This window comes from Typopeltis vanoorti, chromosome 5, assembly GCF_054136105.1.
Source record: "Typopeltis vanoorti isolate ZY-2024b chromosome 5, IOZ_Tvanoo_1.0, whole genome shotgun sequence".
NCBI lineage: Eukaryota > Metazoa > Arthropoda > Arachnida > Uropygi > Thelyphonidae > Typopeltis > Typopeltis vanoorti.
In genome coordinates this window covers 64846017-64867461 of record NC_143553.1, presented here as the reverse complement: position 1 = coordinate 64867461, position 21445 = coordinate 64846017, and the positions used below count along the sequence as shown (strand labels likewise).

The window sequence follows — 21445 nt, the reverse complement described above, 5'->3', positions numbered from 1 at the left end:
ATTTGATAGCCTCCAAAGTCCAAACTATATGATTACTCTTCTTAATCAGAGACAATCTGACTACTTCTGACTAATGCTGCTGAAAACATGCATAGTGTGTGTGTGAGAGAGAGAGCCATCCCACTTCCTTTTAGGTCAGAAATTATCCCATTCCAAATAATGCAAAATCATTCCATTCCTATTTTTCATCTGCATTCTTATGTATAAACACACACACACACACGCACAGGTGCACTGAAGAATGAAATTACACACTTACTTTCACTCCTTAGTGCTGTGCAATATTTCAATTGAAACATACAATAAATTTATGATAAGGTGACAAATGTCTTGGATAAGGGTGATTCATATACAGTGATTTTCTTGGACTATGCAAAGGCATTTGATAGATTAACATATGATAGATTGGCTTATACGCCAATCTATCATGTGTTATCAGAAAATGGGATTAGATAACAGATTGGTTAGATGGGTTGAAGACCGGCTTTCTGAAAGATACCAGGTTTCATTCCTCAAAACAGGCAAACCAGTCCCATGAACACACACATCTACAGATATCAATACAGTAGGGCAAGGAAGGCAACAGGAAACCACTTTATATCATAATCAATATTCCCTAGTAAAGTAGCATGTTGCTAGCCCAACCAACCATAAAGTTGGAGAAAACATTTTTTAAAATCTTGTTAAAATTAATAATTAGACCACGATGCTCTAGATCATCTATGTGCAATTCATGCATGTCATTCTATTGAATATACTGGTTTTTGTTCTTGTTGTTTAATTTGAAAGTCATACTGAAGATATGCTTGATATACTAGGGTGAAAATTTTATACTAATTAAATTATAAGTAAGGTAAATCCGTTTTACGTTATTTATTAATTATCATGTCTCAGGAAAAAGAAAACCAGGACGTCCTCTTAAACGATGACTTCTAAGTCCGTAACAGGCCACGCTAGGCCTAAATCCTTGATATTCATGATGATGATGATCATGTCTTATGTTCCAATACGTCATGTTATGTTAGTTACACTTTAGGGTACAGAGATATATACTGTATTGGTGGAGCTGTACTTCAGGAAGTGGATGAGATTCCAGATCATGGAGTGATGGTAAACAGTGTGTGGACTAAAGTTAAAAGGACACATTGCAAGGGTTGCAAAGACTGCACACTGTATTGCTGTAATGATAAAAAAGTACAATGACATGTAGGGATGAGGAGGTGGTGCCTCTATATAAGGCACTGATCCAACCATATATGGACTATTGTGCTCAGATTGGTCACCTGGTTTTCATTGTGATGTAGAAACACTAGAGAGGGGTCCAAAGACAAATGATATCAGGATTCTGGAGTGTTGGTATGAAGAGTGTTTGAGAGACTGTGGATTACAGTTAGGTGAATAAGAGGAGATATGATAGAGTTCTTCAAGTTAGTTAAGGGATTCTACCAGATTAATACAGAAGGAATTATGAAAAGGGTGAATGTTAAGATGGGAAGAATGAGAGGTCATCCCTGGAAGTTGTATAAAAATGTGGTGAAGAAGAGTGCGAGGAGCAGATTTTTATATGAAGAGCTGGTGGCGAGTGGAATGCATTACCGAAGTGCATTGTGAATGCAGCAGTGTAAACAACTTCAAAGTTCATTATGATAGACACATTGCTTGTTGAGTGGGCATCCCACAATGAGTCTACTGACCATGTAACAGTAACCACAATGAAGTTACCGAAAAAATGATAATGATAATAATTAATATTCAGTCAACAAAAGCTTTTCTCAGAAGTAATACAGTATGTTAAGAAATATTACAAAATAACAATGAAATGAAATTTTCATTTTTAATTTGTACTGTTCACGATAAACTAGAAAAATGTAACGTCTAACAACACAAAAGGTAAAAATTTAATGTCATAGAGAATCTTTTTTTCTTTTGAGTTGATGTATGCTGCATGTCACTGGCAAGCTTAATACAATGACAATCATTTTTGTATTTCTCTTTGCAACAATTAAGAGGTAGTAACTAGTGTTATATATATATGTAACAATCCAGCTCATCCAACAAATTTGTGACAAGATCTGGTGATTGAGTTGGAATTCTAAATCACTTTCAGGCATTAATAAAGACACTAAATGTAAATAACAAAATTGTGTTTAAGATCATTATCCTGCTAAAATTTAAATATCTATACATCCCAAGTTTGTCAGTACAGTTTCATGTATTTGACTTCTTGATGTTCTATCCATATTTCCTTCAATGAACATTAACTTGTCCACATTTAACAGTTGGGTTCTTTTATTTATTTTTATTTATTTATGTAAATCCCATCTGCAAAAAGGGCTGTATAATGTTTGTGTAGACTAAAATACACAAACATTATTCAAGAAAAAATGAAAGGGTTTGAGAACAGGAACCAAACCTTGGAGATTCAGAGATGAAGAAATCCTGAAGAAAACATTGATTTAGCCAGAGAGGCATGTGATGAGGTTGTCTGCAAGGATAGAAAAATCAGAATTCCATAGTGGACACAGGAAGTTAAAGAGGCAGTGAGAGAAAAGAAGGTATATCAAAAGTTCCTGGTTAATAAGTCAGCTTGTGCTCTTAGAAAATGCAGAGACAAATGTAAGAAAGCTAAACACTGTGCAAAACTAGCTAAACAAAAGTCATGGGAAAACTTTGGTAAGAACATAGAAAATAAATATCAAGAAGGTGGCAAGATATTCTGGAGATTGTTGAAATGCTGTAAAAGGAATTAGAGATGATAAATGTGACATGAAAACTGGAGAAAACGATATCCTTGATGTATGGGATAATTACTTCAAAAAATTGCTAAATGAAGCAATCAGTGACAGTAAAAGCAGTAAAAAACACTCAACAGGCATGCAATCAGGAATATACATCCATACTTGAAGTTGAAAAGCCATCAAAAGCCTGAAATTAAGTGGAAAGGCAGCGGGAGTAGATGATATTTGACCAGAAATGCTCAAGCATTGAGGTATAAAAGTTCAGATGATTGGACTAAAGTTCTCATGGTATCCATATATGAAAAGGAAAATAAAAACTGAATGTGAGAATTACAGAGGTATTTCTCTGAGTGCTCCTGGTAAGATTTATGCAAGTATACTTGAAAAACAGTTGACAAGGATTGTGGAAGAGAAGATTGATGAAGAACAAGCTGGATTCAGACCAAATAGAGGCTGTCAGGATCAGATTTTCAATTTATGACACTCCATCTCGATCCAATTGTGTACAAAAATACAAAAAGTGATGACAAGAGAAAAGCTATTCAAAACGCTATTGTTATATTTTTCTTTTAAGGTTACACGGTGATCAGCATCCATATTTATGAATTTAGGGACACAAAACATACATGATGAAATGATTATTTTACTTATTATTAATAAAATAATACTTGACGTTTCGACCCCTGTATTGGGGTCATCATCAGAAAGATACATGTGTATAGGAAACCAAGCTATATACTCTTGCACTCTATAAAGGTTAATTAAATCTACACTGTTAATTAATCTTTTTCTTAGCATGACCTCTAGTGATAAAAAAAATAAAAAATAAAAATAAATAAACAAATTTAAAAAAAATTAATTAATTAAAATAAATTTGTGTCCCTAAATTCGTAAATATGAATGCTATAGCTATATGGTGTCGATGGGGCATTATATCAAACAATACTTAGTCTTTATTTGAGTTGTAAGTCAGCAGTTAGAATTGAGGTACAGGAAGATAGTTTAATGTTAAATGTGATGTCAGACAAGAACGTACATTAAGCATAAAAACCTTATTGTTTAATACTGACCATATACGAATATTTTAACATTCTTCGCCTATCAGTTTTGCTAGCAAACTGTCTAGCTTTTTCAAGGCGTTGACGGAAAAAGTATAAAAAATACTAGTAAATGCAAATTGAAAGGAACATAAAAATGTTGTACACTCTAGTAGCTAAGGTTGCACGTTCGCATGACAGAGACTGAGTGGACTTATTGTTCTTAATCATTATCATGCATGCGAGTTTGTTGTAAACGCATAATGTGATTACTAGCTAGCTGTAGTTCAGATGGATTTAGAGAGAGGATGAGCAGGGACGGACTTAGGCATGGGCTTCAGCCCAGGGCCCCGTTCAATCAAAGGGTCCCTTTTCTGGTCAAAAAAATAAAAATAATTTAAATTACATATTGAAGAAAAAATAAATTACACAAAATTTTTTGGTACCTAGGTAACGCTAAAATCATTAATTTGCAACATTACTGGATTTGAATTAAATATCAAATATCAATGTTTTAAATGACAGTAAATAGTAAATACGGCTCTGTCTTCTATCACCTCTGTCGGTAGTCGGTAAAATCAAAATATACTTTGTCATTTGTCAATTATGCAAATAATATAGCAACGTCAGAATGGGAGTGCAAGTCTAGCTCATCTAAAGCTTGTTAGCTTAGCGTAGCTCTCACATATATACTTTCTGCTCTCACCGTACGACATTTGAGGTTATGTATAGTACAGTATAGTTGCTCTGTACTATACATAATATAGTACAGAGCAACTATATACTGTACAGTATATACTGTACAGTATATAGTATATACTGTACAGTATATAGTATATACTGTACAGTATATAGTATATACTGTACAGTTAATATACTGTACAGTATAGACAGAGCCTATACTGTACAGTATAGTACAGTATAGGCTCTGTCTTCTATCACACTTTCTGCTCTCACCGTACGACATTTGAGGTTATGTATAGTACAGTATAGTTGCTCTGTACTATACATAATATAGTACAGAGCAACTATATACTGTACAGTATATAGTATATACTGTACAGATAATATACTGTACAGTATAGTACAGTATAGGCTCTGTCTTCTATCACCTCTGTCGGTAGTCGGTAAAATCAAAATATACTTTGTCATTTGTCAATTATGCAAATAATATAGCAACGTCAGAATGGGAGTGCAAGTCTAGCTCATCTAAAGCTTGTTAGCTTAGCGTAGCTCTCACATATATACTTTCTGCTCTCACCGTACGACATTTGAGGTTATGTATAGTACAGTATAGTTGCTCTGTACTATACATAATATAGTACAGAGCAACTATATACTGTACAGTATATACTGTACAGTATATAGTATATACTGTACAGTATATAGTATATACTGTACAGTATATAGTATATACTGTACAGTTAATATACTGTACAGTATAGACAGAGCCTATACTGTACAGTATAGTACAGTATAGGCTCTGTCTTCTATCACACTTTCTGCTCTCACCGTACGACATTTGAGGTTATGTATAGTACAGTATAGTTGCTCTGTACTATACATAATATAGTACAGAGCAACTATATACTGTACAGTATATAGTATATACTGTACAGATAATATACTGTACAGTATAGTACAGTATAGGCTCTGTCTTCTATCACCTCTGTCGGTAGTCGGTAAAATCAAAATATACTTTGTCATTTGTCAATTATGCAAATAATATAGCAACGTCAGAATGGGAGTGCAAGTCTAGCTCATCTAAAGCTTGTTAGCTTAGCGTAGCTCTCACATATATACTTTCTGCTCTCACCGTACGACATTTGAGGTTATGTATAGTAGAGTATAGTTGAATATTAAATAGTCATTTGTTTGGTGACGTGTACTGTTCAGGTGTTTTGTTTCTTCACTGGTAAGTATCAGTAAAGTTTACTAAATACTAAATAAATATACATTAAACGTTAAACAATCTAATATGGTGGAGGATTTTTTAAAGGTTTTTTTTATTTCTTTTCAGATTAAATAAATAAGTAAAAAATGTCTGGTAGAAAATATAAAAGCGGAGCTGAAATATACAAGTAAACAGAGAAAAAGAAAGAAGTAAATGTGCCAAAATTTCAAATTTTTTTGTATTGGAAAATAAAAATCTAAACGATATAGGTGCAGTAATAAGCGAAAGAGAGAATAACTTAACCGAAGAGAAACAGAAAAAAACAACAAAATGTATATAACAATAATGAAGAATTACCAGGACTAAAATCACAAGCGAGAACCACTAAAAACGTTTGTCAACATCGTTGACAAACATTCAGTATCAGATAAAAATATACAAGATCTAGACGATGACCAACTCTCTGAAGTCTCTGTTGCTGTTTTGCAAGAAGATAGTGATAAAGAGGCAGAAGAGGCTTTAAAAAATGCAGTTGCTTGCTAAATATGTTGACGTAGGTGTGTGGCCTACACAGCTAAATGATAATTTTATTAATCACTGTCTCTCACATGAAATGACTTATTTCCAAAATAAAGATCCAAAAAATATATATCCAGTTTCAACAAAGTATTACAAAGAACAAAACAGATGCTCTTTTCAAATAAGTTCTTTGCAAAAAAAATTAAAAATGGTCAATTACTGGAAAGGTCTTAGTTGTGCTATTCTACCAGTATGGGAAATGTTTTTTGTCTAGTGTGCAAACTTTTCTCTGAAATCCCTTCTCAATACACAACCGGATTTTCTGACAGAAAACATATAGGACCATGTTTAGAAAGTCACGAAAATTCTAATGAACATAGGAAATCATTGTTATTAGTATGGTTAACACGAAAAGAAAATAAGTCTGTTATTGACACACAGTTGCAGGAGCAACTAAGAAAAGATACGGAATATTACCACAATGTCCTAAAACGTGTTATTGCAGTCGTGAAATATTTAAGTGTAAGAGGGTTAGCATTTGGAGGTCACGAGGAAATGTTTGGCTCTCCGCACAATGATAATTTTATGGGGGCTCTGGAATTACTAGCAGAGTTCGATCCATCTTGTCACTATGATGCTGTTAAAGCTTGAAAAAATAGTTACGGTGATATCATTAACATATTAAAAACATTTAGATGAGAAACTTGATTTTCGAAGAGAGGCACAGAAATTATATAATGATTTGGCGAAACTTTACTCTGCGATTTTAACTGTTTTTTGGGAAGATATTTTAGAGAGATTCAATTTAGTTAACAAAAAAGTTCAGACCCCAGGCTTAGACATATGTGAAGGTGAGAAATTGATTACTTCGTTAGAAGTGTTCGTGAGCAACTTACGAAAACAATCAGATCAGAAACTAAACGAATACAAGGAGACAGCCAAAAAAGTAAGTACTAGTGTGAAAAAAGAATACAGTGATTTAAAAAAGAGACGTAATTACTTCAAAATTTTCAGAAAAATCTACACAGAAAGTTTCGCTAAATGAAGCAGAAAAAATTTAATGTCTACAGGGAATTTAGCAAAAGATTCAAATTTTTAATGGATTTGCAAGACATTAATATCGAAAATATTGACTTGGAAAGTGCACGTAATGTTATTGATTATTATTCGGATGATATAGACGAACATTTAGTCAATGAATGCATTCAGTTAAAATCCTACTTACAGACTAAGCCAAACTCATATGACTCGTGTTGTTTATTATTTTAACGGTATAATAGAACACAGAAACTAAGTAAATAATTAATTTATTAACTTGATGCTGATATTTCGCTGGTATTATAACCAGCATCTTCAGAGCACAAAAACACTGTTTGTCACAATACGCGAGACTAAAACAACATGGTGTACTTAAACAAAATTGTAGCAGCAACACAATATATTGTGTAGCTGCTACAGCTGTGAGGCAGAGCGATCCTTCTCCAGGATGTCCTATATAGAAAACAAATATAGAACAACAATGGCGAATGAAAGATTAAATTATTTATCAATTCTTTCCATAAACTGTGATTTAACCAAAGAATTACAATGTGATGATCAAATAAAAGAATTTGCAGTGCAAAAATGCAGAAGAGTTACTCTTTAAATGTCTCTTTAATGTATTAAAAAAACTTACATTATATAACTCCTGGAATGTTTTATTTATTTTATTTTTAAGTATTATTTTTTTTTCTTAGTCTTTATTCTTGACGTGAGAATTTGTTTTTCGTTTTTTTGTTTGTTACTAAAAGTAATACCTAATATATTTTATTTTTTATTTATGTTTGTTATGTATACAAAACCTTTTTTCATAATAACTGCGTAAAAAAGTTTGTATATCCAAGTGCATCAAATAAAATAAAAAGTTCTTCAATGTCTGTTGCCTATAATTTTTTCTATTAAAAAAGGATAAAAAAAAAGTTTTTTGACAAAATGGCAAATGAGTCGCCACAACTAACCCAAACTTGGGTTAATTGGATAGGCCCCACAAAGAGTGTTAGTCCAGGGTCCCCAAAGTTAATGGACCGCCACTGAGGATGAGGTTTTTCCATGAACTGTTAACCACGCTACCGGCCAAGACGGCTATAGACGTTCAAGTTATCATGGATGCGAAGTGCATAATAAAATTGTAATACCATTGATATTACATTGAAATATATGATGGATACGAAGCATATGCAGATGCGTATTTGATCCATAATGGCCGGTAAGGTGGTTAAGAATAGTACCCTGGTTTCTGCTGAGGTTTCCACCAGTTTTTAACATTACTGCAGCTTCCTTGAATAAACGATGTCTATAATCGTCGTCTAAATATGGCATGGAGCTATTTTGCCACTCTATCGTGTGGTTAGACATACAGAAATGATGTGCTAAGCTGGAAGAAATACTTCTGTTGTGGTTTACATCACCAGCGTGCTCTCTCTGTCTGATCTCCAAACTCCGTGAAGTTTGTCCGATGTAGGCGAGACCACAGGAGCAAGGAATGTAATATACTCCTGGATATTTGTAGAATGGCACCTTGTCTTTTGGTGATCCTAAAAAATGTTTGATGATCACTCTGATGATGTGGGCTTTTAGTATTCTGGCTATTTGATAAGAAATTGACCTGATGAAGGGAATCACTACAGTAGAAATGTGCTGGGAGTTTGGTTCTTCTTGTCTGGGGTTGTCACCGTATAGATATTTTTTGATGATGTTCGGAGGGTATCCATTTTGTGATAATGTTTTGGCTATTAGTGAGATTTCAGTCTGTGAATCCTCCTCTTCTGATATAAACTTACGTGCTCTATTTTTCAACATATGAATAATGGTTAGTTTGTGTGTCTTGTGATGGTTAGAAGTATAATGAAGGTATCTTCCAGTGTCTGCCGGCTTTAAGATCAGACAGAGAGAGCATGTTGGTGATGTAAACCACAACAGAAGTATTTCTTCTGGCTTAGCACTTCATTTCTGTACGTCTAACCACACGATAGAGTGTCAAATAGCTCCATGCTATATTTAGATGACGATTATAGACATCGTTTATTCAAGGAAGCCGCAGTAGTGTTAAAAACTGGTGGAAACCTCAATAGAAACCAGGGTACTATTCTTAACAGTTCATGGAAAAACCTCATCCTCTCTCTAAATCCATCTGAACTACAGCTAGCTAGTAATCACATTATGCGTTTACAACAAACACGCATGCGTGATAATGATTAAGAACAATAAGTCCACTCAGTCTTTGTCACACGAACGTGCAACCTTAGCTACTAGAGTGTTTACAACGTTTTTATGTTCCTTTCAATTTGCATTTACTAGTATTTTTTATACTTTTCCGTCAACGCCTTGAAAAAGTAGACAGTTTGCTAGTGAAACTTTTAGGCAAAGATGTTAAAATATTTGTATATGGTCAGTATTAAACAATAAGTTTTTTATGCTTAACTTTCAAACGACCAAATATGTTTAATTTGAACAGTTTAAGAATGTACATTATCCCCTCTGTTATTCATTATCTATATGGATCACATTATGAAGGAAAGTGGTATTAAACCTGATATCAAAATTGGAAATGTTAATCTCAGCTTTTTACTCTATGCAGCTGATGTTATACAGGAAAACCTCGCTTAATGCGATTAATTAATCCATCAATTAATGCACGTTAAGTGAATACAATAAACAATAGGAATAATTATAATTCATCCATCAGTTTGTGTAAAATTGAAAAAAATTACAGTATAAGCTATATTAGAAGATAAAATCATTGAAGTTAATAAAAATCAATTGCTTAAATTTTTATTTAATATTTAAACATTTGATTGAGCTACTTTTTTACAAAAAAAATTAAGTAAAGATGTTTGAATACTGGTCAACTTTTTCATCTTGTCATGAAATTTGCGATACCTGGTGATCGCTTCATCAAGATTTCTGCAGACTTTGAAGCTTCGTTCCATATCAGAATCAGCATCAAACAAAATTTCCTTGCATGCTCAATGTGATTGAAAACTAGCTCAAGTTCTGTTGTAGTTAGCTTCTTAGTAGTAGCATTGTCTTCTTGTTCACACTTCTTATCTTCTTCATATGTACACTGTTCTTCAAGTTGAAGGAAATCATTCTCGCTTAACTGTTCTGTATGGGAATCGAGCAAGTTTCTCACATCTTCATTATCCAGTTCATTAAATGAAAATTATTTTCTAATTGTGCTGATTTCTTCAATAATGTTAGATCTTGGATTTTGAGCACCATAAACTAACAGAGGCTTGAGTTTAAGGTTGCCTTCTGCATTGCCTCCTAATAAAAGTGTAAGACAATCTTTAGATACTTTGTATCCTGGTTGAGATGCTTCAGTTTTAGTTAGGAAAGATTTTGTTGGCATACACTTCCAGACATCGACCAGTTTCGTCGACAGTGAATATTTCATGTTTGTCATAATCATCCTCCTGAATTATCCTTGGCAATTCTTCAGAAAACTTGATCGCAGAATCTTTATCAGCACAAGCAGATTCTCCAGTTATTCTTACGTTATGCAGTCCAGCTCGATTTTGAAAAAGGTAGAAGCATCCTTAACTCGCAGTAAAGCTTTCACATTCCTCTTGAAATTTGGTCTCTTTCAGTGATGTAAAAATATTGAGAGGTTTTGCCTGAATATTCTTTGTACTAAGAGGTATTACTTTTTGGTTATAATCCTCAATCCAGATTGATAGAAGACGCTCCATTTCGATCATTAAATGGCTTCTCTTTCGGGTGATCTGCATGCTTAAAGAAGCAGTAGCAACAATTATATATTTGGTTTAATCCTTTATCTAAGTGTAAGCAAACAATGGGATACTAAGGCAAGTGATCAGAACTTATACCACCTTTACCACAAGTTGCCCTAATCCTGAAAATACTTCAGGAGCAAACTTTGTTTGTTTACACTTAGATAAAGGATTAAACCAAATATATAATTGGCAGCATAGCCAAGTGAAAAAACTTCCATCAACTATCTCTAATCCAGAGAATTTTAATAATAAGATGTTGACACCTTTTGGCAACTGGTATATGGTGATATGACTTCTGCATTACTTCCACCTTAGTATCACCACCTCTGGGTCTGGTCCCACTGACGAAATCTCAATAAAGGTCGAAACTGGTCTGGGTAGTGACCCTTCCCTTAACGCATAGCAGTATACATGTCCGCAAGAAGATGTGCTTTGCATTATGGGATACTAAGACAAGTGATCACAACTTATACCACCTTTACCATGAGTTGCCTGAAAATACTTAAGGCACAAACTTTGTTTGCTTACACTTGGATAAAGGATTAAACTAAATATATAACTGGTAGCACAGCCAAGTGAAAAAAAAAAAAAACTTTCATCAAGCAGTAGCAACTTTTCCTTGTTCTTTGTATTCCTTGTTTTTATTTAATATAGTCCATACTGTAGAATCACTGTATGCCAGGTCTCGCACAATCATTGTATAACTAGTGCCACTTTCATGTGGCGCTAATAATACAATCCAGCTTTTTCTCTAACGTAATTACTTTTCGTCTCTTTTTATTACTACCGTTTTCTTTATCATCTTTCTCTTTTCCATATCAGGGGTTGAATATAATAAAGCCTTATGATTGATTCTCTTCAGTCAAGATGGGTTGAGTACTTCTTGAGTCCATCTTCACCACTCTTCTCTTAATGAAGTCTTTCTTGAAAGATCTTGAAGGCTGTTGATCTTGGGCTTTCTTAATATTAGTGAACAGAATGCATCAGCAGAGATTACCTTACATTGCCCCACAGGGATGGAAAACCACCAAATACACAAAGGGGAAGGGAAAGACCAAGGATAAGCTGGATCACCAAAGCCTTATAAGTATGAAGTAAAAGTGATTGAGAAAGAGAACAGCGTCTGCACGTGTGCTTGCGATGATAACTTGGAGTCAACTGCTGTGTGTCTCCGGCCACTGCCAGCTGCACTACCACTGCCTGCTACATTGACAAGCACTGCCGCTCGCTGCAGATTGGCGATAAAGTTTTGTGTAATATAAAAAATCAAATTAACCAACTAATCACTCACTTAAAGCAAGAAACAGTATCATTTCACTCTATCACGCTAACTGATTATTGTGCATATTGAATCTGCATTAAGCAAGGTTTTCCTGTACTTTTAAATAAATCAGTACAAGTCTGCAAGATTCCCTGACTAACTGAATAACTGTTGTAATGGATATGGTATGAAGGTCAGCAAAAGAAAACAAAGACAATGCAAATAGACAGAAGCACTTAAAATATCAACTGCATTGTGAATGGAGAACCTATAGAACAAGTAAAACATTTCAGCTACTTAGGAACAATTTTTAGTAAAGATGGTAAATTACCGTATTTGCCGGCGTATAAGACACACCTACCTATAAGATGCATCCCCTTTTTTGTACACATTTTTTAGGAAAAAACTTTATCACTGACTATTATAATCAATTTACAGTATTTCAAATATAAAGTAAAAAGTAGGTCTACTTTCAACAAATACCTAATCTAACTAGGAAAGAGTCCCATCTTTTAATCTTCTTCATCAAAACCCAGAATTCATCTCCAGAGCTAAATGAAGAGACACTTGAAACCTCTTCTAAATCAGAATCTGAGTCCTCATACAACAAATTGTTCTCTGTACCATCCAGTGCATTACTAATGCCACACTTCGTAAATGATTTAACCACTGTCTCAGTTTCTGCAGCATCCATTGAAGCTTTGACCCACTCACAAATTTGTGAAATGCTAGGCCTCTTCCTGATGGCATAACTTCAAAATCTGAAGATTGCATCCAGCTGTTCTACTTCCCCTTCATAAATCCCTTAAATGGTTTATTAATACAGACATCTAAAGGTTGAAGCTGACTAGTTAGACCTCTTGGAATGACAGCTAACTGAGTTTTTAACATCTTCTGTTCTGTGAGAACGAAACTGATCCCATACTAACAGGGCAGGCTTCTTCAAAAGTCCTTCAGGGTGCCTAGACCAAATTTTATCTATCCATAACTTTATTCCTCCTCCATCCTTTTGCATTAACATGTACAAACACTCCTTTAAGCAGTTTTTTTCTTTGGGTAGCGTCTTTCATTTTAAAATCAATAGTTGTGGCAATTTTATCCCATCAGCACAGCAGGATAAAACAACTGTGTAGTGAGCTTTTCGTGCCCAGAAGTTTTAACAGTAACACTTTTTGTGCCCTTGGAATCTACAGTTTTGTTTGAGGGCACATCAAAAGTTAGTGGAACCCCATCCATGTTTCCTATTTGCGCAAGTTCAAAATTTCTCGTTTCCTTGCGTAAATGACGAATCGATGAAATTCAATTTGTAGACACTGAAAGTCCCACTTTTCTGTGGTCTAAAATCCACGTATTCAGTTCTGCCTCAAGTTCTGGCCATTTTGCAGTTCCACTTTGTGGAACTCACAGGCTCACAAAACCTCAAGGGCTCACTTTAACGAGTACGGGCATGGCAAACCTGAGGTACCTGATGCTGGACCATGCCTTACTTCATGTAATATACATCTGTTATATTATTCTGTAGACTGGTCCCTCCCCTTCTTTCTTTGCTTCTTTCTCCTATCCCTGCTCCTTCCCCCTGATGCTATTAGGGTATTCGAGGGCTAGGGGTGAATCTTTCCTATCTTGCTAAGTCGTTTCATCTTATGCAGCCACCGAAGGAGGCAAGCTAGCCTCAATAGGTGTCAGGAAGGGCATCCGGTGGTAAAACTTCACTGCCAGCTCTAGCTATGACATGAGTCAAAGAGAGAATGATATAAGGGCTAGGGAATACCCCTTAAGCGACACACAGCCACATCGCCCTACAGCTGTGAGAAGTGGAAGAGGGCTACTGCATCAAGGGCGGGTGCAGTTAAAGAAGCAAGCCCAGCAGGTGGAGAGGATGTTGCGAGTGGGAACACTGAATGTTGGAAGCATGACTGGAAGGGGAAGAGAGGTGGCAGACATGATGAAGAGGAAGTTGGACATTTTGTGTGTGCAGCAGACAAGGTGGAAGGGGGGAAAAGGCAAAGGAACTGGGAGGTGGATATAAATTCTTCTACTCTGGAGCGAATAAAGGGGGAAGAAATGGTGTCAGAATTGTGGTGTGTGGCAGAATGAAGGGCAAAGTACTGGAAGTGGGTAGAAGGAATGACAGGATCGTGCAAATGAAATTGGGTCTTGGAGAAGAGCGGGTGGTCGTATTATGTGTATATGCCCTGCAAGTTGGCTGTACAGCAGAGGAGAAAGATGAGTTCTGGAACGTGTTAGATGAAGAAATGAGGGAACTGGAAGAAAACGAGATGGTGATTGTCAGAGGAGACTTGAACGGACACATAGGGAGACAGAATAGAGACTGTGAAAGGGTGCATGGTGGCCACGTAGTGGGAATGATGAACCAGGAAGGAGAGAGAGGATTGTGGACTTTGCAGTAGCATTTGATCTGGCAATTAGGAACTCATTTTTCTACAAGGGAGAAAGAACATTTGATAACATTTAGGAGTGGTAACAACAGTTCACAAATTGATTACATTTTGACTAGAAGAAAACATCTTAAGGTTGTGACAAATTGTAAAGTAATTCCAACAGATCAAGTGACACAGCAACACCAACTGCTGTGCGCAGACTTTAAAATAAGATCGAAGATAAGAACCTCTGGAAACCATGGGATGAAGACAATTAAGTGGTTTTGCTTAAAAGAAGAGTGTGTGTGATGTGTGAGGAATCGTTTTAGGGAGAGAATGTTAGAGAGGATTTCGGATGGACTGGAAAGTGTACAAGATTGGTGGAAACATAATTCAAAAGTAATCCCGAGCTGTGCAATCGAGGTGCTTGGTGAGACATCTGGAAAGATTAGAGAGCAGAAGGAGGGTTGGTGGTGGAATAATAATGTACAAGTGGCAGTGACAGCTAAGAGGAAGGCAAAGCAGAAGTGGGATGAGTCAAGAGTGGAAGAGGACAGAGAGGTGTACAGAGAGAGAAAGCAAGAAGCCAAGAGAGTTATGGCACAGGCAAAGGCCATGGCATATCAAGATCTGTATGATCAATTAGAAACAAAGGAAGAACAGAGAAAAATTTACCAACTAGCAAAATGTAGAAATAAAGCAGCAAAGGATATCTTACATGTCAGGCAGGTCAAAGACGCTGAAGGAAGAGTATTATAAGAAACAGATGGAGAATATACTTTGAGGGTTTTTGAATGAGGAAAATGCAAGGACTCACAGAGAAGATGGGCAGCCTTCTGAGGGGATGGTGCAGAACATCAGTAGAGTGGAAGTGACGGATTCCATGATGAGGAATGGAAAATCGGTGGGCCCCGACAGGATTCCAGTGGAGGCATGGATGGCACTGGGGGAAGAGGGAATTGACCTGCTGTGGGACCTGTTCATGAAAGTTTGCCAACAGGAAAACATACCCGAGGAATGGAGGGAGAGTACTCTTGTCCCCATCTACAAGGGTAAAGGGGATGCACAAGACTGTAAGAATTACAGAGGAATAAATTTGATGTTCCACCAATGAAAATCCTAGAAAGGGTTCTTGATGGAAGATTGAGGAAGGAGGTGGAGATTGCAAAGGAACAATTTGGCTTCATGCCTAGTAGATCAACAACAGATGCTATCTTTGGGTTACGGCAGATGATAGAAAAGTTTCGAGAGAAACAACGGGAGCTACATCTGGCATTTATTGATCTGGAGAAAGCATACGATAGAGTGCCAAGGCAAGAAGTCTGGAGGTGTCTGAGGGAGAAGAAGGTACCGGAGAAATATGTCGGGTTGGTGCGGGAGATGTACAGAAATGTGAAGACAAGAGTTCGGACCTGTCTGGGAGAGACAGAATGTTTTCAAGTAACAGTTGGCTTGCATCAAGGGTTGGAATTAAGTCCGTTTCTGTTTAATATTGTGATGGAGGCAGTGACGGAGGAGGTGAGAGAAGATGTGCCTTGGACAATGTTGTATGCAGATGACATCTTGCTGTGTGCAGATTCAAGAGAAGAAGTGGGAACTAAACAGGAAAGATGGAGAAAAGTACTGGAAGAGAGAGATATGAGACTGAGCAGAAGTAAGACAGAGTATATGTGTTGCACAGTGCGTGGTGGCCAGGAGACAGATCTGGAGCTGGAAGGAAATGTCATCAGGAAGGTGAGGGACTTTAGATACTTAGGTTCAACAGTGGAAGAAGATGGAGGAGCTGAGAAGGAAGTGGGATGCAGGATACAAATGGATTGGAGGAACTGGAGGGAGATGGCTGGAATGTTATGCGATAAGAGGGTGCCGATCAATCTGAAATGCAAAATCTATAGGACAGTAGTGAGGCCAGCTATGAAAACTGTGGCCCTGAGGAAAAATAACATCAGCAGGATGGAAGTAGCAGAGATGAGAATGCTTAGGTGGATGTGCAGTGTGACCAGAAAGGATCATCTGAGAAATGACTATGTGAGGGGAACAGTGAAAGTTACGAACTTAGGAGCGAAGATACAGGAGGCAAGGTTGAGATGATTTGGTCATGTGATGAGGAGGGAGGCCAAATATGTGGGAAGAAGGGTCATGCAGATGGATGTGAAAGGAAGGAGGAAGCGTGGGTGGCCAAAGAAGAGATGGAGGGAGCTGGTAGAAGAGGACTTGAGGATGAAGAACTTGGATGTCGTGACAGCCCAAGACAGGAAGATGTGGAGGAGACTCATCATCAACAGTGACCCTACTTAAGTGGGAGAAGCTGCAGAAGAAGAAGACTTCGTAGATTATGTTTATTGTGAGTTGCTTTTTTTAGATCCTCTTCCTGATTCCGTCAAGTTCTTATCATTTTCTCAGTTGGGGGTAGCCCAAAATGCTTCTCTGCAGTCCTGTTTCCATTTTCTTTAGCATACGCAATCACACATAGCTTGTATGCAATATTGCAGCATTGCCGACGTTTTTCAGCCATAATTTGCCAAGACATTTAGAGAAAATTTAATGGCAGAAATTTATCACCGTTCACAACTGCGACAACAACTGGAAAGTTTAAACGGACAGGAACACAGCTGTAATCGTCTATGACAGCACATGGGCATCCACTGAACTCTACGTCACTGGAATGCTCTCACACACTGCAAGGAAGCAAGAAAGAAATCACGTGACTCGGAACACAGAAAATTTCCAGAAATGAAAATAATAAAAAACTGAATATCGGCGTATAAGACGCACCCTGTTTTTCAGACCTGTTTTCGAAGAAAAAAAGTGCATCTTATACGCTGGCAAATATGGTAAATATGAAAATAGACAACAGAATAAACAAAGCTGGTATGGTAGGAAGTCAAATGAATAAATTTACATGGAATAAGAGAGAAATTAGTCGAAACACTAAATTAGTTGTATACAAGACAGTGTTCAGACCAATTTTAACTTATGGATCTGAGAGCTAGTTTAGAAATAAAACACTTGGCCAAAGACTAGAGACCACAGATACGAGTGTCCTGAGAAAGATTAGGGGCACGAACAGATGGCAATATCATATTAAAAATGAGGATATTAGGAAAGAACCTGACATTGTTAGCATCCAGGAATGTGTTAGCAGAGCTAATCTCAGTGGTATGGTCACTTAAACAGAATGCGAAAGGAAAGATTAGCAAAACAATTGTTCTCTGCGAGACTCACGGGAAAAAGATCCAAAGGAAGACCGGTAAAAAGTGCCTTAGAAGACAGAAATATAACAGCTGATTATGTTAGCCTCTTGAGAGGTAACAGATTGATTTGGAGGAAAATTGTAGATAGGAAGTTAGTGATGATGATGTAAGTTTTTCATGTAGTACTATCATATCTTTTACACCCCCTTGAGAGTACATGTCAGGAATTAGATGATGAAAAAAGGGCTGTAAAGCTATCATATATTTAGCACTGTAGATGAGCTAACGGTCATAAATCCAGGAACCATATTTTAGAAATTAAGCATGGTACTTTTTTTTTTCTTTCAAGCTACTTCAGTTCTTCAATAAGCAGAGTACAGGTCTCATAAAAGTAATCAAATTATTTTCCACCTAAAGCCTTTCATAAATGTCCATGCTGCAGTGGGATATGGATAATAGCCTGTTGGTTGAAAAGACTATCCACTCAAACAGGCAGTGTTTGAGCTCATTTCGTTTGCAATATACTACTGCTCTTTCACAATTAATGAACTTAACATGTTACTCTCATCAACCCAATATTACACCACACTACTGTATTCTATCATCCCCTTTTTCCACAAACTTTATATTTAACACAAATTTTATATTTATGCTTCAGTGATGAATAGTTTCCTCCTCCTACCCAGCCATTACATCTGTCATTTAATCGCTCTCCACTCCATAGTCTGAAAAGGAATCTTGTTCTGCATTCAACAGGTGTACTTAACTTTAAAAGCCTAAAGGTTTTATTTCATTTTTTGTAAAATCATGTTTCACATGCAAGGCCATTTTTTTAATACTTCTCTGCTTGTAATGTTGATTCAATTCTGTCTTTGCTGTGGAACCTCTTTCATTATGTCACCAGCTGTATTTTCTTATGTAATATCTTTGCAATTTCCTTGTAAACAAATGATAAATGGCTAATTGTCAATATTCAGGTGTCAAACATACCTTTAAAACTAATTTCCTTACAGTAGATAACAATGAACAATAGGGCGCACACATATCAACAGACTGTTAGGGGTAACAACGAATAGCATTCACTTCTCATACACCTGACAAGCATTTTATTACAATGTATCTGTGCACAACATAACAAAATTGAATGCCAGTCACATCAAATTATAAATCCTTGTCTTAACAGCCCAGTTCAGAATACTTTCATTTCATGTATTATCTTACACTGGTGTTAGCGTAACAACTGTGAAAACATCAGTCAGTTAAATATTCTGATGCTAAATATTCCCCTTCTCATACAACACTGAAACTGAATGCCATCCCACTTGCATTCTTCAAGATCTGAAACTAACCCATTTCCAGTTTTTTCTTCTTTTTCCATTGATATATGCAAGTGTGCACACACACATCACATGTATATCACAAATGAGCAAAACTTGTTCTTTAATTAAATTAAAGATGATAAGAAATTATATTCTTGGTTTCATCCTTAATCTGAATGTAAGCAAACAAAGTTTGCACCAGAAGTCACTTCACGACTGAGCTAATTGTGTACAGAGGCTAATGACTTCGCATCAATTGCCTTAGTATCCCATAATGCAATGCACATGTTTACAGACATGTATAAAGCTATGCATTATAAGAAGCATCACTACCCAGACCAATTTCGACCTTTATTGAGGTCTCATCAGTGGGAGTCAGACCCAGAAGTGATATATACAAGTAGCCAAAAGGCATCACACCTTATTGCTAAAATACTTTGGATTAGAGATAGGTGTTGAAAGTGCTTTCACTTGGTTATACTATAAATAAAGGTTTAAACTGGTTTGGGTAGTGGTCCTTCCCATAATGCATAGCATCATACATGTCCATAAGGATATGTGTATTGCATTATGGGATACTAAGTCAACTGATGTGAAGTCATTAGCCTATATATACAATAAGCCCAGTACTGAAGTGATTTCACACACAAGCTTTGTTTGCTTACACTTGGATAAAGGATATAGGAAACCAAGAATATAATTTCTTGGCTTCTTTAATTTACAATATAATCAAGTGAAAGGAAACTTTCAACATCTTGTTCTTTAAATGTTTTCATGTTTAATTACTTCAAGTGACATGCAGTCTGCTCATACAACATCTCTGCAATTTTCTGTAGGTACACCCTTTCTCTCAATGATAAATGGCAAATTGTCAATATTCAAGGATCAAAATTGTTCCATTTCACACCAAGTAGATAAATGGACAATAGAGAATGCATTTGGACAACTAGCATAGCATATCAATAAATTGTTACAATGAATAATATTCGACTTCTCAGACACCTTACTCAAAAGTTTGGCCTATGTATAACATAACAAAAATGAATCATATAATTGTGGTGTAAAGTCTAAAGTCACATCGGATGTTTGAACATGTAATCATTCCACATTTCATATCTAGCACTGGTGTTAGTGTAACAATCGCGAAGGCATCAGCTGATTAAATATTAAAATTATTTACTGTGCAAGCATGTGTATATAATGCATGAAATAATGCTGAATTTCATTATACTTTCATTATTTGAGCTCTGAAACAAACTCATTCCCTGTTTTGCTTCTGTTTTCCAGCAATGTATGTAAGCGTACACATCACTCACGTGATTTAACCGTTCTCATGTTCAATTATCTAATATTTTGAAAATATTAATTTAGCCATTTATCAAAAATAAGAGGGCTTAAACAACAATTTTTTAAAAATTCTTATTGTAAATCACATTAGCATAATTACTTTAACTTCCATACTAAGGATATGTATCTCTAAACTTTAATTTCAGAGAAACACCCTAATATAAATTTACTGTAACGATGCATAAATAAACGTTGAGAGTCAAAATTTCTTTGTGGTTCTTTCTTAGTCCATACGGCAATGCTTATTATGAAAATTTTGCTATGAAAAATTTCCAGCGTAATTATCTCTTCTGCACCAATACCTTTACTGCTATTCGAAAGTTTCTAATATTTTCTAGGTTCTTATTTATCAGGCACTCACAAAATCTTATCAAATAAGTACAGTATCGGGTAGCTTTCTTTCTTTTCTTTTTTTTTTTTTTTGAACGAAAATATGAAAAGCAAATATACTTGCCATTAATTCGTGCTCCTGGTAAGACACTGCTATTAGCACCCATTCCGCCTTTTTTCTAATTTTATTACAATAGGAAGACTTTGAAAATATATTCTGCAGCACATATATATATATAAGATATATAAGAGCACTTAGGGAGGGGAGAAATAATCTGTATAAATTAAATCATAGCAACTTTGTTGCTATAGCTGTGGAGCCATTAAACCAAAACTGTTTACACATAACCGATGAAACATTCACAGAACTTTCCTACTCTATGACACAGATGTTCATCCATGGATTAAGAATTGTTTATTTTAGAAAGCAAAGCAACTTATTAATATTGCCGACAGGGGGATTTCGTATTATAACGAAACATCCCCTACTGTGAGGTGAAAGGCTCTAATTAGAGCCTTAGTGAGGTGCAGAGGTTCTGTTTGTCACGGACAGCATTTTGTGATGTACATTAGGTGATTTTATTATTATTATTATTCACGCCTCCATGGAGTCAAGAGACTCATCGTGGAAGGTCCTTAATTTCCGTAGA

General features: G+C 36.0%; 1 protein-coding gene across 1 annotated transcript in view; it reads right to left on the bottom strand.

Annotated features, from left to right (window-relative positions):
* The window catches only part of LOC150106481 (protein neuralized-like), a 174262-nt gene extending 153077 nt beyond the window's left edge, over nt 1–21185 (bottom strand). The window contains exon 1 of the mRNA XM_090393147.1: nt 20920–21185. Coding sequence (XP_090249273.1) covers nt 20920–20962 — 43 coding nt within the window. The 5' untranslated portion in view covers nt 20963–21185. The remainder of the gene's footprint in view (nt 1–20919) is intronic.
* Between the last annotated feature and the right edge of the window lie 260 nt (nt 21186–21445).